Consider the following 17,282-nt stretch of genomic DNA (forward strand, 5'->3'; position numbering starts at 1 on the left):
TTGGGGTGTGGACTTTGTGGCTGCTACTTGGGGTGTGGGTTGTGTGGCTATTGCTTGTGGTGTGGATTTCGTGGCTGCTGATTGGGGTGTGGGTTTTGTGGCTGCTGTCCTTAATCCCATGGAGTATGTGGGTTGTTTTATTTTAATCCTTCCCCCGTTTTAGGACCTAATAGGAGTATTTTGCTTGTATCATTTTTCGGTTAAATATATATAAATACTACTATTTTCCTTATATCATTTTTCAGTTAAATATATATACATACTTTTGGAATCTGATGATTGTGTAATATTTGCAACATTCATGTAAGGGGAAGGATATATTACATTGCCCAATGTGATATATTTTCTCGCACAAATTTATCGTAGTATGACTTATTCTAATTTAGACTTCTGTTGTCGGTCATGATGACGTTATTTGTTTGACAATTTAGGAAGCTTTGTTTTGTGAATTGGGAATAAATTTGAATATTTGTGGGGTTGGCACCTAGTGTACTTCAAGTGATGGTCTACTGCCATTTTTTGTAATGAAATATTTTTTCTATGTGCAGACTTATTAAATAAGCAAGCCTTCACAACCAATCCTAGCCGGTTTACACATAAAAAAGTGTAGTCAGAAAAAAGTAGATAACTATTCCTTATAAATCAATGTGGTTTAGATATTCTTGTAATTGTTATCTATTTGTCTTAAGCATTAATATGATCTTAATTCCTTTAATGGTATTATTTGCCACCTCTTTTTTTTTTTTTTTTTTTGGTGGGGGGTGGAATGTTATATACTAATTCTTTGCAATTATAATTTGTGTACTGTAGGGTAATGATACACAACAAATAGGGGATAGAAGTAGTGCGAAAGATGAAGAGAAGCCTAAGCCTAGAATGTTTTTTGAATCATTTGATAAATTTTTTCAATACTATCGGAGCTATGGAAATAAAATGGGGTTTGAAGTTACAATAAGCTCTTCAAGGAAAGGAGATGATGGGGAGTTGATTTATGCTAATGTTGCCTATTGTTATGGTGGAAAGGGAGATAGTAACTCAAAAAATATCTTTAAATTGCATCTGTTGACAAAAAAGTGGTTGTAAGGCTCGTAGTACTGCCTCTCAACGTTCAGATGGTAAATGAGAAATAGTGTCAATCATCTATGAGTATAACCATGAACTCATAAGTCCTAGCAAAACAAGATTTTTCAAGAGCAATAGATTTATACAAATGCATGTGAAAATAAAGATTGAAGTGAATGATAGAGTGGGGATTAGACCAAGTAAGAATTTCAATTCCTTGGTAGTTGAAGTTGGGGGTGTTGAGAATTTGAGTTTCTTACAAAAGGATTGTAGAAATTACATTGAAAAAGTTAGGAAGATCCGACTTGGTGATGGTGATGCTATTGCGTTGCAGAAATATTTTTTGAAAATGTAAAAAGATAATCCCAATTTCTTTTACGTTATGGATTTAGATGATAATGGTCGATTGCAAAATGTTCTATGGGTGGATGCAAGACGTAGGGTCGTATTTAGGGAATTCGGTGACGTTGTTACATTCGACATGACCTATTTAACCAACAAATATGATATCTCGTTTGCTCTGTTTGTCGGTGTTAACCATCACAACCAATCCACATTATTAGGTTATGGGTTAATCTCCCACGAGGACACAAAAAATTTTGTTTGGCTTTTTGAAGCATGGCTTCCTTGTATGGGAAATTCTACTCCTAAGGCAATAATCACAAACCAAGATAGGGCTATGCAAAATGTCATCGAGATTGTGTTTCCTAATACAAGACATAGATGGTGTTTGTGGCATATTATGAAGAAGTTGCCAGAAAAGTTAAAAGGTTATATGGAATATGAACATATAAAGTTTACTTTGCAAAATGTTATGTATGATTCGTTGACATGTGAGGAGTTTGAAGAATGGTGGAATTGGTTCATTGAAAAATACAACCTACACGACAATGATTGGTTATCTAGTTTGTATAATGAAAGATATCGTTGGGTGCCGGCATTTGTGAAAGATACTTTCTAGGCGGGAATGTCTACTACGCAACGTAGTGAAAGTATGCATGCCTTTTTCGATGGATACGTAAATTCAAAAACGACATTAAAACAATTTGTAGAAAAATATGAGAATGCATTGTGTGATAAATTCAAAAAAGAAAATGAGGCTGATTTCAAATCGATCAAATCATGGATCCCTTGTATAAGCATTTATCTTATAGAGAAACAATTTCAATAGGCATACACTACTGTAAAATTCAAAGAGTTTCAAAAAGAGCTTGCAGGTAAGCTCCACTATGAGATATATTCTTTGAAGGATATGGAGTCCAAAATTGAAAATGTTGTGAAGGAAGATGTAATGGTTGGAGAGACATACCGTCGGGTTCCGTTTGTGGTTTGGTATGAGAACCGTTGTTCTGAGATTTGTTGCAATTGTCAATTGTTAGAGTTTAAAGGGATTTTTTGTTGACATGCAATTGTAGTGTTGACACATAATGAAATTTCCCTTATCCTTGAATAGTACATTTTAAGGCGTTGGAGGAAAAATTTATTCAAATGCCACACGAACGTTAGGGTAAGTTATAATAGTTTGAGAATTAGTGCTGAAGGTGAACGATTTGACCAATTGTCTAATTCATTTAGTGAGGTGGTGGACTTGGCATCAACCAGTGTTGATGATTGTAATATGGTGATGCAAATGATAAGTGACATGAAGAAGAAATTATTGTTCAATGACAATGTTGGGGGGATTGATAGAAGCGTTTACGTTGCATGTAAAAGCAAAATTAACTTTGATAGTGTTGATTGCACTTCTGTACAAGTTAGCAATAAAATCATGAATCCACGGGCTATTCGTTCTAAAGGTCGACCTCCATTCAAAGGAAAGCAATCGTCAGAAAAGGAAAAAATTGCTTAACCAAGTAAGTGTAACTTCTTCATCATTAATGTCTACAACTCTTTTACTAAATCTTATAAAGATGTTACATATATATTTAATTGTAGAGTGGGAGTTCACAAGAATCAAATGAAGCTGATGCAAATGATATTAACTTCCACAATCGTGATGCAAGAGTCTATGTTTTAAGTTAGGTAAGAATCCTTTATTTTATAAGACCTTTTTGTTGTAACTAGAACCTTGTTTTGTGGTAAAAAATTAATGTTATTGTGTTTTCACTTGTCATGGTTATAATGACATGTCAGTAAGTTTAAGGCCATCACTTGGAGATGCATGGTAGTCGATCGTTAGTAACAATGTGGAAAATTGCTTGCAAGCAATCACAATTTTTTACTTGTATATTGGACAATATATTATAGGAGTACAAAAATCCTTTTTGATATGCAACGGGTCTTTTTTGATAGCTGTTTCATGTGTATAGTTGTGCAGACTATTTTTTTGCTTCATCACAAGCCCTGCCCTTTTTGTGCTACTGGTCTGCTTGTTTTAAGCCTCTAAGAGACTAGCTTGCTAGTATTTAGGATTGTAAATCCTTGTCTTTTTGCTACCCAATGAGCGTATTTGGGAGGGGTCTTGGGGGTTAGTATGGTTCGTGAGGTCACTGGGGCTTGGGGTGTCTGTAATATCGGAGGTGTTCTGTTGTTTGGCCGTTTGTTGGTGGCTTTTCTAGTTGCTAGTGTAGTTGTTTGGGCAAGTGGAGTTTGGGTTGTGGTTGATTGGGGCTAGGCACTTTGGGTAATTCTATGGTTTTGTTGTGAGGCAGTGTTTCTTTTTTGTTATGGATGGTTTGCTGGTCTTGGGTTTGTTTGTGCAGATGTGGTCTTATGCAAGTTGTTGTTGTTGGGGTTTCGTTGCTGCTTATGGGGTGCTTTTATTGTTGCGGTTGGGGCTGTTCCTGTTGGGGCATTTGTTTGCTATTACTAGGGTTTGTGTTTTTGTTCCTGGGTTGATCTGCTACTATTGTTAGAGCCTTTTTGCTATTGGTGGTGTTCCTTTTTTTGTTGTTGGGGTTGTCATTGCTGGGGCTTTGTTTTGCTATTGCTCCTAGGTTATTTTTCGCTGTTGTTGCTGGGGATTTTTGTTACTACTACTGTTGGAGGTCCTTTAGCTACTATTGCAAGTACTACTGTTGGGTCTTTTTTTGCTGCTCTTATGGCCTATTAGGGGTTGTTGTGCTTAGGTGCCCCTGGTTGGTTTTGGTTTTGCTCTTGGGGCTTGATTGGGTGTCTATAGGCTGTGCATGCTAGTTTTCCCTTGTCTCCAATTGTTTGTTTCATACCTTTCTCGTGAGTAGGGGCATGCAACTTCGTTTTTTTCTTTATCTTGTAGGATATTCTTTATTCTTTGCATAAAATAAAAAAGTTACCTAAAAAAAAATGTTATATACTAATTGACCAAAACTGTTTGTTTTTTGTCCTTTTAGGTGGAAGACAACATTGTTCTACATTACCATCCATGCATAATAATATGTGCATTTATACAGATAATAATGATGTGAAATTTATACATTATCATAAAGTCTCAATTTTGTTCATTACAAGCAATTTGGGAATAAATTACAACTGAATCATTAAAATTAGGTAATCTCCCCTAAAGAGTGAAACTTGTGATAAAATACAAGGAATACATTAAAAGGGACCACACTACACAAAAAGAAACAAAACCAAGCAAGGATATACAATCCTTATACACAAAAGCAACACAAACACAAGACAACCAAGCTGAAGAGTCTAGCTAGAAACTGGAGAAAATGTAGCAATCATGCTGCAGCTCCATACAAACCATTGTCCAGATCACTACTTCAATTCTAGCACACACCACCCTGCACATATTGCCCAAAACTATTGGAAACTACAGAAACAAATTGCAACCTTTCAGACTTGCTCAATCTGGACAGTGCAAAAACTACAACATGCCCAGGCTTCATTTCTAGCACCTACCAATCTGTACTAGTTGCACAAAAATCATGGACTCTGCATGAAATGTAGCAATCTAAAGCAACAATGCATACACTAACAGATTAATAGAAACTATTTTCTTTGGTATAATTGATGAAGAACATTCCCAAATGATTCTATTCCCAAGTAGTCAATATATCCACAAAAATATCAGGCCATCATGGCTATCTCTAAGCTTCTTATGGCTATCTCTTATGCTTTGTGGGGTACAAACAAAGAAAAACTTATGAAGAGAAAAACAAGAATTGATTTTCATTAACTAAATAAAACTGATACAAAGGTAGGCTTTTATAAGACTAATTAACTCTCATTTAGATTTTTATTCTAACATTCCCCTTCAAACTAAACATCTTCTAACTTTTCTAGTTTTCAGTAATGCAGCATCTTAAAACAAAAAAAATATATTCTGCATTAGCTTAACTTCTCTGCAGTAACATTCTCTGTATTAGCTAAATCTTCTCTATAGCAACATCCTTTAATAACCAAAAATGACTTCAGCAATCTCTGTCCAACCGAAGTTCAATATGACCCCAGGTTCTCCAACCATTAGACCATGTATAAGGAGCTCCAATCGTGTGAAGATGAATCAAGTTACAAAAATTAGACATTTGTTTGAAAGCACTACAAGCGAGTTGAAGAAGGGGGCATCCACCTTTCTTTTCATGGGATCCAAGAACAGAATTAAAGTCCCATATAACCATCCAAAGGCCATAATTCAAAGACAAGTCAGATAGAGTCTGCCATAATTGCGTAATAGTCAACATAACAAAATCACTTCAGTAACAAAAAAAAAAAAAAAAAAAAAAAACAGAGCAACCAAATCTAATCTTCAATAATCCAATTACAACTTTAGTAACACAAAAATTGGATTTGCAGCAATCAAAACTGGACTTCAATAACTGCAACACAATTTCAAAACTAAAGTTCAATAATCCAATCACAACTTCAGTAACACAAAAATTGGATTTACAGCAACCAAAACTGGCCTTCAATAACCACAGCACAACTTCAAAATTGAACTTCAATAACCACAATACAACTTCAAAATTGGATTTTCAGCAACCAAAACTGACCTTCAATAACCACATTGCCATTCAGACTTGTTTGTAGAAATTTACAATTAGGTGGTGTCCTAGCGTACGGCTGTAGCTATGACACTGGCCAAGTTGCGACAGTAGTAGTAACTCTGGCCAAGTTGCGTTGGCAATAGTGACTCTAGCGAAGTTGTGACAGCAACAACGACTCTGGCAAAGTTGTGACGGCGAGGTTTCAAGTGGTAGGGGCCAAATGGATTTTGCTAAATGGGTTAGGGTTATGGTTTGGTTTGCAAATTTAGGGCAGATGAATTTTGGGAGAAGATTTGAATTTAGGGAAAAATTAGGGTTACTAAAATTAAAAAAAGAAATACATTTGGGGAACTGATGTGGCAACTTGCTGATGTGTCAAATAAGGTGGTAAAGCCATGTCAGCTGCCACATCATGAAGTAAGGGAATTCTGTAACAACATGGTGTAAGGGTAGCATTACTGTTGTATATTTGGTTTCTTCAGTTGTATAAGCTGTCAATCAGGAAAAATGTTAAATAAAATTTATCGATGATTGTATGTACAATCAATTATGAATAATTCTTTTTTTTTTTTTTTTTTTTTCCTATATATCTATGACACGGTCTGATTCATAAATTTGTAAACTAGCACCCGAGCTTTGACGTGACATCTTTTGATTAGTCGATTGTTTATACAACCATTATAAAGTAGAGTAATGCTACACCAATTACCTTTTTTCTCACAAACTTCTCTTACAACCCAATTACGTGGCAATTGAGTTAGTGTTGTCACGTCAAAATAATTTAAACTAGACCAAGGAAACGGTCGTTCTTTCATAGGTAACAACTGTTCTTTATGAAGGAATGGTCATTCCTCACGGAAGGAATGGTCATTTATAAATAAGGAACAATAATTTGTAACTAAATTTACATTTTACACACTTATTTTGCTTTAAGTTTATACACATAATATTTAAAATTCTGCATAATTGTCCATGATCAACATGCTTACACAGGTACGGTGCAGACAATCCTTATTTCTGAATTCTAACACCAAATTTTTAAGGCAAAACAAAAGAGTGGGTTATTTGTATCTAAATTTACATTTTACACACTTATTTTGTTTTAAGTTTATATATAGACCATTATCAACATGCTTGCATAAGTACGACGCAGACAACCCTGAATGCTAAAACAATGTTTTCTAATCAATTTTCAACAAAGTTTATGATTTTTATTACATATCCCATCAACATATCCCTAACAAGTCAAGCCAAAATCCGAAATTTGCTCAAAAATGGACAAAACATGTAATACCCGACAACCTAAAATCAGGCCATGTGATATGAATTGTGATCCATGACAAAAACTGTAAAGAGAGAACTAGCACATAAATTTATTTATTTATTTTTTCGGTGATCGGAGTGTCCGGGCCAACTTGCGCGCACTTCAACTAATCACTCGGGCCCATGAAGTTGACAATCGAATAAATCCCCTCAGTGGTCACCCCTATTAGCAACACATAAATTACAACCTTATTTGGCTGATAGTTTTGTCTCTCGAGTTCGAGTCTCTAAGATTGTTAATACTGGTGGCTGCTAGAACTCTTATTCGGTCGATAATTTTCAAAATCCCCAAAAAATAGTTGAGATGTGGACAAATTGTCCAAACGCTCCAATCATTAGGAAAAAAAAATCAATATTGATATGGATATAAATTCCGAACCAACAAATGCCATGTTCATCCCCACGTGAATGGGATTAATTTATAATTTACTAATGACCATTTATTTTCTCAAAGATCAAATCAAATAATAATTCCCATTAAATAAAATTTAATTATCAATTTCTATATATCTATATAATCCTAAAGCTCACCCTCTCGGCCTCTCTATTGATCGCCATTTGGAATCCACATAGGACTCCATGTAGGATGCCACATAGGATCTTAGGAGCTCTATTAATATATGATTGCCATGCAAGAAGATTCATGTTAGTCCCTTCACATTCACCTAAATATTAATAACAATTAAATAGTGGCATCACAAAAGTCTCATGAAAACTTTGTTTATATGTAAATTGCTATTTATTAGTATTAATAGCACATATTGGGCATCCAAATGTCTAATTAAAATATATATAGGTTCATGTTAGTCCCTTCACATTCAAGTAAATATTAATAACAATTAAATAGTGGCATTCCTAAGGTCTCAAGAAAACTTTGTTTATATGAAATTGTTTTTTATTAGTAATAATAGCACACATTAGTCCCTTCACATTCACCTTGTGCCGAAATTATGCCAAGAAGATGTTTACTTTTATGGTTGTGTTTAGTTTTTTTGTATAATGATTTGTATGGTCTTGATGGTTTTATCTTTAGTTTCTGCTATTGATTTCACATTTGGTCTTTGATGGGTTGTCTTTAATTTTTGTAAAGGCATAGATTTATCACTTTTGAGACCACTAGCGGGGACTTGGTACCCTTACAGGGTCAGTTATAATATAAAGATAGTAGCTTTATTCAACAAGGCATTGTCTTTATGATTTTTTAATTTATTTGCGATTGCTTTATTTATAGGTACTGGAACCTAGGAAGAGGTTAGTGAAAAAGGATGGATCAATTTGGTTGGAGAAACTATTAGTGACAAGGATCGCCACACAGTGTGTAAGGATGAGAAGGTTGTTCAAGAGAAAAAGGTATTGGAATCAGTAGTTGAGAAGGGTATGCAAAATGGACAGAAGATTACATTCACTGGAGAAATTGGTAAAGCTGTAAATGAATAATTCATTTTTAGTTTCCTGATTCTGTTTGATCTCAAAGAAAATTGACTACCGAGGAAAGAAAAATGGAACTTGGAGTTTTATGTTATTTTTCCTTCTGTTTTTTAAGCAATTTTGATATGGCGGTTGAAAGATATGAGGTTTCAGTTTTCAAAATATGTTTTTATCGTTGAGAATTTTGAAGAATACAGTTCACAGAAAAGATATGTACTGAAATATTTTTTTTTTCTCAAGTTTCTTAGCCTCCAAATAGAGTTGAGAATTAATTTTTTCAGTAAAAATATTTGATCCACTTGATTGTAAACTGATTATTACGTAATTTGCAGGAATATGTATGCAATAGGCTCTAATTCAGGTATAATTTGCATATGAGTACTATTGTATTTGGTAACATTTTAATGATTTTCTTTAAGTATTTGTTAATTAGTGATATGAAATTTCAAGGATTAGTTTGTAAATTTTGATAAATGGACACCTTTTGTTTTCCCAGTTACGGTTGGTACTTCACATTTGTTCAAGGATTTGTCTATATCTTTCTCATTTATCTTCAAGGTTTCACCACTAAATAGATGATGAATCCATGGAAGACTTATGTGAAGCTCTCTCCAGTCTTAATGGGTTCTCATGGACTTACCAAAGATTCTTTGGCTTTCTTAACTATCCAGCACAACTCACGTTCAAATCCACAAAGGTAAATATTTAACTCCATTACTTTTTTAATTTCATGTTGAAAAAAATAACGATTTTCCTTACTAGATGTTTTGATAACTTTAGTTTTTGTTTGATAGTCAAACTAGGTCTCTTAATCTATACTGGTGTAAATGATTCAAATTAGCTCATTGACTCTTGCAATGTGAATCAAGTAAACTAGATCAATTTGGCTATAATTGGAAATTTATTTTGTCGTCTTAGGTTTTGCCTGTAATGGTCATGTGCACATTCATACCGGGCCTTAGACGAAAATACCTGGTTCATGAATATGTATCTGCAATACTTTTAGTTGTGGGGTTGATTCTTTTTACCTTAGCAGATGCACAAATTTCTCCAAATTTCAGTATGATTGGTGTTATAATGGTATTAGGTGATCTAATCATGGATTCGTTTCTTGGTAATTTGCAAGAAGCAATCTTCACCATAATCTTGAAACCACCCAAGTGACTATACTATGCTCTGCTTTTGTGACTTTATTTGGATATCATCTTACTTTGTGACTTCTGTTAGTTTTATTCTTAATTGTTCTATTTCATTTATTTATTGTTCAATTGGTGACTGTAAAGAAGATATCTATCATTTTTACAGCTATCGAGAACTGGATTTCTCAAATTTCTAGCTTTTGTGGTTTTAAATTTCAGAATTAGATTAATTTGAGCTAGAAAGGCCTGATTTATAGTCAATAGACTCATCAAATTCAGTTCCAAGTCTTGTAAATATCACAGGTTAGGAGTGTTAAAATCACATATAACTTGAATTTGATCTTTAAAGTTACTAGATCATTGGAAGCTAATTATGTGTTTGGTGTGCACAGATATTGCTGAAGTGTACTGAATAATTTAAGTCTGAGATTTTGTGAAATTTGGTTGTTGAAAGATGACAATTGCAAATAACTTACTGAAAAGAGAAGAAATCCAGGAGGAGCAAACAAAGTTTTATTGTACAACAAATTTTGTTGGGATGGCGTATAAACTTTACAGAAATTAAGATTAGTTTTGGTATTACATAACACTAGAGAGAATAGAATAACAATGTTACAGTTACTTTGATTGAAATCAAGAATTAGTGTATTGGCATGGCACATTTTCCTTGGTCTCTACACATATGGGTTGGCTGTGGCAACTGTAGAAACATGTCTTTTAGAGAAACTAACATTTTTACGAAGGAGAAGTGTATCTAAATGATGTCCAGAGTCCATGGTTGTTAATAGTTTAGGATTGGGGTTAGCCTTGCTTAGTGGTATTATAATATTCGCGGCTATTTCACCCGAGTACCATGTTCACCAACCTAAACTCAAGTACTCAAATTCCAAGGTTCTCTTCTTAATAAAAGAAGAGAAAATGATAGATTGAGATAATAAGATTGAATTGTAGAAGTTAGAATTTGTACAGTCCTTTGTCAAAGCATATTTCCCACCTATGACAATAACTACACTCGGGCCGTCCTCCCCTGCCACCATGATCCCCCTATTCTCCTTTAACAAAAGTTTGAGACTGAGAGGCCATGACAGAAGAACCAACTGGGGAAGATCCAACCACAACACCAGGGGAGGAGACTCGAAGTAATCGAGCAAAAATGTCATGAAGAGAAGTCACAGTAGCACTTGCCAGAATCTGATCTCGTACAAGAGTGAGAGCAGGATTAATAGCGGTAAGAGTAAGAACCATAAAGAATTTGTCTCGTTGTGCTAGATCTGCTGCTTCAGATTTGCCAACAGGTAATAATAAATTCAATTTTGCCTTGAGAGAGGCCATCCAGCCAAGAAAGTTGGACATGCCCATATCTTGTTGTTTGAGATTAACTAAATTGGACATGACAGAATAAAGTCTCTGGATATCATTAGTATAAAGCAATTTGGCCTGTTGCCATATATCAGAACATGTTCGATATATTTTATAAGTAGAATGAAGGTGAGGGTCAATAGACTGCCATAATAAACCACATATCAAAGCATCTGTCTTTACCCAGGTAGTTTTATCATCCGTAACATCTTTAGCTTTAGTGGTCAAGTGATCCTCTAGACCATGTCCCATACACCACAGTTCAACAGAGGCAGCCCATGAGGAATAATTAGAGTTGCCTATTAATTTTTTAGTCATGATTGGAGGAAAAGATAAGAAAGAAACAGAACCTGATTTGGTGTTGGATCCTAAAGGGAGCATGATTGTGCTGTGGGAGAGACAAAACTGATTGGATTATAGGCTGAGTACAAAACTGGTTATGGGCAGATCAAAAAAAGGAATATTCTGGTGGTAGTGGACTATTTTCGGCACCAGTAAGGGCAATGCAGGTCAGACAGTGGTGGGTGTGCTCGCTGGCGGTGTCTGAGTGCATAAGTGCTGGCAGTGAGACCTCACGCGTGCTAGAGAAAGAGATTAGAGAATAAGCTACCAAAACAAAGACCGGCACGTGCGACGACAACTAGTGATGAAAATTTCAAGTTTTGCCATTGAGGAGAAGACGAACAAGCTGGTGTGGTCAGAGAATGATGCAACACCAGAAGGAGATAGATTGAACTTCACCGAAAAAAATAGTTGCTGGAAAAAAAAAAATTATTTCTAGGATTTCTGATTTGGCTCTGATACCATGTAAAAATCAGAAGAATTTTCTATATTACTATCATGAACACAATACAACAATTTATACACATTCAATAATCCAAATAAGGGAATGAAATAATCTAAACTAGGAAAGGGTTGATCTAATTTCCTATTCTAAAGATCCTATTCCTAAAACGTATGATCATATTCCTGAAACGGTTGATTTGTACAACTCAAACGATTTGTACCAACAATGCCTGTTTTCACTTTCTATTTTCGGAATGGAATATTTACATAATCCCCATGAATAGGATTAAATGTTATTCCATGGTATTTGTATGATATTCCTTCTTAATTTTAAGCAAGTACTTGAGAGTGTTTAAGTGATCTATGCATTATGTTTCTTTTTTCATTTATTTTATGTACTAAGTCACTAAGTGCGAGATTCCCCCTGACGACCATTATTAACTTGTTCCCCTATGGGCTCTTTCCCATGTCGCCTCTGGGAATCAACTTGTCTTCTAACTTCACTCCCATGAGTCTCATATTTGGAATTTGCTAACCCATTTCTCATGTTTGGAAGGGTTATTATACAAGTTTGCACCAAAGGAAGTAGAGAGAAATCCAAGATTGCCATTAGACTTGGTAAGTGATTTCGTGATTTTAGTGATTACGCTTTGGGATTGCGCAGATATTTATTCGTTCTTATCCCTCCCGAGATGTTCGAGATAAGCTTATCCCTTAGTCTATTGAGTAGCTGTATTGGACGGTCACGACGAGGTTATGCTGAGTAAGACTTCAAGATTCCATGACCTTAAGATCACATCGATCTACTGTTTTTCAGGATACTGAGACTTTCAAGCTTACGAAAAAAATCACACACAACATATATTAAAGTAGAGGTCATGATTTGAATCTCTCATGTATTACATCCTACTATATTTAGGTTGGTCTTTCTGTCTGAATTTGGGCTTGGTTTATGTAACATGTGAAGATGCCTCTTACAAAGCTTAATACCTTTTTTAGCTTAAGCTTTTAGGTCAAGTTGTTTATCAACAAAATTGTTCTTGAAATTTCGTTATAATTTCAATTTCTTATGGTCTTTCTTGCTTTTAATATAAGTAATCAGTTTATTGATGCTTAAAGTTAAATGTTTTGCACTTAAATAATATTTTTATAAAGGAGATTAAATTAATAGTAATCATTTTGATTAAGCATTATTGAAGTTATAAAAGTAGTTGTGTTCTCGATTGACATAAGAAAATTTTAATCAATAAGCAAATACTGATTATAAATGTTTAACATTAAAATAAAGGGATTCCCTTGTAATTAACTTGGCTTCTATGAGCATCATGATTAAACATTATTAAAATTATCTCATAAAATTTGTGGTTCATAGGATTAAGATGGAAAATTTAATCAATAAGCAACAAACGAATGTTAAATAAATACATATTGATCCATCCACTACCATTGAATAAGAGAAATTAATTGAAAGAATTAGCATGTCAAAACATTGAGAGAAAAGTTCAAGATTCTATCTCATATTTCATTAATTCTCTCGCAAAATAAGATGTGCTAAAAAATTAGAATAGAAAAGTTTTATACCTATAAAAATTTTCTCTCTTCTAATTGATTCCATCTATTATTGGAAATATAGTCTCTAATGAACTTCAAATCTGACTTCGCTGCCTCATGGCACACCTCTAATAATAGTCTCTAATAAACAACACAAAAATTGATCTTATAAATGAAGAAGTTTTAACTAGAAAGGGATATGGACCTAATGTTGTTTGCTACAATACTTTAATTAGATGGTATTGCAAGAATAAAGAAGTCAACGAACTTCTTAGTTAGTCTCAGTAGTCTCCCAGTCCAGGTCAAAGTTCAAAGTCACCTAGTTTCCTATAGGTCAGCCTAGTCTTATAAGAATGAGTCAATCTCGTAGTTAGCCTAGTCCAAGTTAGGTTCCTGTAGGTCAGCCTAGTCCCATAGGGATGAGTCAGTCTCATAGTCAGCCTACCAATTTAGGTCCTACTCTAACTATATAGCCCACTCTTGAGAAACCAAACTCTTAGGAAACATGGAACTAGGGGGAGGTCTGGAGAGATTAAATCAGCCAGGTCTGCAATTTTATTCTTGAAGAACTAACTATCAAAGTGGAAGGAAACCTAATGATCTGCATGAGCAATCATCCCAATTAGGAGAAACTAGTGATTCACAGTCACAAGGTAAGGAAGAACTATCTTTTGATGAGTCTAAATCAGGGCATGATGATTTACATTTACCTATTGCACTAAGGAAGGGTGTTAGATCCTGTACTTTTTTCATCTATTGTTAAGTATGTGGCATACGATAAGTTGGCATATGATTTTTTGGGATTCACCACTAATCTCTCAACTGTGAAGGTTCTGGCACCGGTACATGAGGCATTAGGGGATGAAAAGTGGAGGAAAACTGTGATAAAGGAGATGGAAGCTCTTGAGAAAAAACAAGACTTGGTAGTTGGTGAGTTTACCTGAAGGGAAAAAAATTGTGAGCTGCAAATGGGTGTTTACTATTAAGTATTAGGCAGATGGAACAGTTGAAAGGTATAAGGCAAGGCTGGCGGCAAGGGGATTTACGCAAACCTATGGAGTAAACTATGAGGTGACCTTTGCTCCGGTGGCTAAGTTGAACACTATTAGGGTGCTCGTCTCTTGCAACAAATCTAGACTGGCCTTTACAACAACTAGATGTGAAAGAACGCGTTTTTGAATGGTGAACTTGCAAAAAAGGTATACATGGAAATGCCACTAGGGTTTGAAGGGAGTGGAAAGGACGGAAAAGTGTGCAAATTGAATAAATCATTATATGGCCTAAAACAGTCTCCACGAGCTTGGTTTGAAAAATTTACAAAGGTTGTTAAGAGGTATGGTTTTACTCGGGGGTAGAATGATCATACATTATTCCTTAAAACCTTTGTAGGTAAGATTACTATTCTAATTGTTTATGTAGACGATATTATTATTACTAGAGATAGTTTTGAAGAAATGGAGGCTATTAAGAAGGTTCTTGCTCAGGATTTCGAATTGAAAGACTTGGGGCAGTTGAGGTATTTTCTTGGTATGGAGAGTGGTAGGAGTAAAAAGGGAATTTCAGTTTCACAGAGAAAATATGTGCTGGATTTACTGAAAGAGATAGGTATGCTAGGTTGCAAGCCAATTAAGACTCCCATTGAACCAAATATGAAATTTGAGAAAATGAGTTGTGATGCTCTGGTTGATAAAGGTAGGTATCAAAGGCTGGTTGGGAAGTTGATATACCTATCTCATACAAAACTTGACATAGCCTTTCCAGTGAGCGTAATGAGTCAGCATATGCATAACCCACAAGAGAAGCATTTTGAGGCTTTGACTAGGATTCTAAGGTACCTTAAAATGACCCTTGGGAAGGGGTTGTTTTTTGGTAAAAAGAATGAAAGGACGGTAGAAGCATTCACAGATACGGACTGGGCTGGTTCTGTGGATGATAGAAGATTGACCTTAGGTTATCGCACTTTTGTTTGGGGAAATTTAGTAACCTAGAGAAGTAAGAAGTAGAACGTGGTAGCTAGAAGTAGTGCTGAGGTTGAGTTTCGTGCTATGGCTCATGGGATTTGTGAATTAATATGGCTAAGAAGAATCTCGGGAGAGCTTGAAATCAAAGTTGCGGAGCTTATGAGGTTGTACTGTGACAACAAGGCTGCAATTGGGATAGCACACAATCCAATGCATCATGACAGGACTAAGCATTTTGAAATAGATAGACATTTCATCAAAGAGAAGATAGAAGATAAGCTGTTATGTGTTACCTACTTGCCTACAAGTCAATAGACAACATATATTCTTACAAAAGGACTGCCTAAACAGTTGTTTGTTGATCTAGTTTCTAAGCTGGGAATGATAAATATCTATTCACTGGCTTGAGGGGGAGTGTAGGATTTCTATATTAGAATATGGTCAATTTAACAGTTATCTAAGTGTTATCCAGTTTAAGAGATTGAAATAAAAAGATTATCAAGATTTATTTTCTCCCGGTTTCATGTTTAAATCTCTCTATATGAGATTGGGGCCAATTTGGTTTGTAATTCAAAAATAATTTTGAAAAACTAAGTTACAATTAAAAATTTTAAAGTTCTATCTCTAAATTTTAAATATTTTAAAATATATTTTGTATTTTAAATCTCTTTATGAGATTTGGACCAGTTTGGTTTGTGATTCAAAAATAATTTTTAAAAAACTAAGTTACAATTAAAAATTTTAAAGTTCTATCTCTAAATTTTAAATATTTTAAACTATATTTTGTATTTTAAATCTCTTTATGAGATTTGGATCAATCTGGTTTGTGATTCAAAAATAATTTTAAAAAACTAAGTTCTCAATATTTTAAATATTTGAAAATATATTTGGTATTAAAAATTGTTTTTGAAGTTAAAAACTATATAAAGACTGAGAAATGATATTTTTCTTGTTTTCTAATTTTACATTAATTTTTAGGATTATATGCAAAAACATTTCAACTTATTTTAATAAAAACTATTTTCATAAAATTCCTTATATTCCTTATTTTCACAAATAAAACACTATTTAAAACTTGTATATGTATTCATGTTATATTTGTGGTTGTGATTGTCGCTGTTCAGCGCACGAGATTGTGTTAAATTTTAAGTATGGTTGTTGAATGCTTAACTATCAATTTAAGCTTTTAACTCAAGTTGTTACGTAACATTCTTAAAGATGTTACTGAATTATGATACATCTGCTTGGTATTTATTGAATGTATGCAATCCTTGCTATTTTAACTCAATGTGTAAAGATGTTTGTCTTTGTTCCCTTTCTCAGATTACACCCCGCTTGGAAGAGCTGCAACTATTTAGGTTACAGCAGGAAGCCAAATCTGTTCCTGAACAAATAGATCAGAAAGAGAAGCTGCATAAGAAAAGTGCTAGTGGAAAGAGTAAAATAGATTCAAACATGAGAAAAATACAGCCCAAAACCCAAACAAAGTGCATGGGAAAGAGAAGGGACGAGCACATAACTTAGCTAAAGAAAACGAAGTAGAAGAAGCAAAACCTAAGTTTGAATAGCATCCAAATGACCAGCACATCAAAGACTCCACCACTGGAAGAGCCAAAGTATACACTGACGAGTGGACTGCATTTTTATCAAACCTTAACTTCAGGGCAAGTAGAGATTCTCTTGCACTTCAGAGAGAAATTGTTTTTTATTCCTTTTCAATGCTGGACATGCAAATACAGAGAGATAATTCTGATAATTTT

At 34.4% G+C, this 17,282-nt stretch overlaps 1 protein-coding gene across 1 annotated transcript; it reads left to right on the forward strand.

The window, feature by feature from the left end:
* Positions 1-14,066: 14,066 nt before the first annotated feature.
* LOC116130018 (uncharacterized mitochondrial protein AtMg00810-like) lies at positions 14,067-15,549 on the forward strand. The gene is made up of 3 exons (XM_031415769.1): positions 14,067-14,106; positions 14,285-14,491; positions 14,951-15,549. The coding sequence occupies exons 1-3, from the start codon at positions 14,067-14,069 to the stop codon at positions 15,547-15,549; spliced, it is 846 nt and encodes a 281-aa protein (XP_031271629.1).
* Positions 15,550-17,282: the final 1,733 nt, after the last annotated feature.

The sequence above is a fragment of the Pistacia vera genome, unplaced genomic scaffold, assembly GCF_008641045.1.
Source record: "Pistacia vera cultivar Batoury unplaced genomic scaffold, PisVer_v2 Contig217, whole genome shotgun sequence".
Taxonomy (NCBI): Eukaryota; Viridiplantae; Streptophyta; class Magnoliopsida; order Sapindales; family Anacardiaceae; genus Pistacia; species Pistacia vera.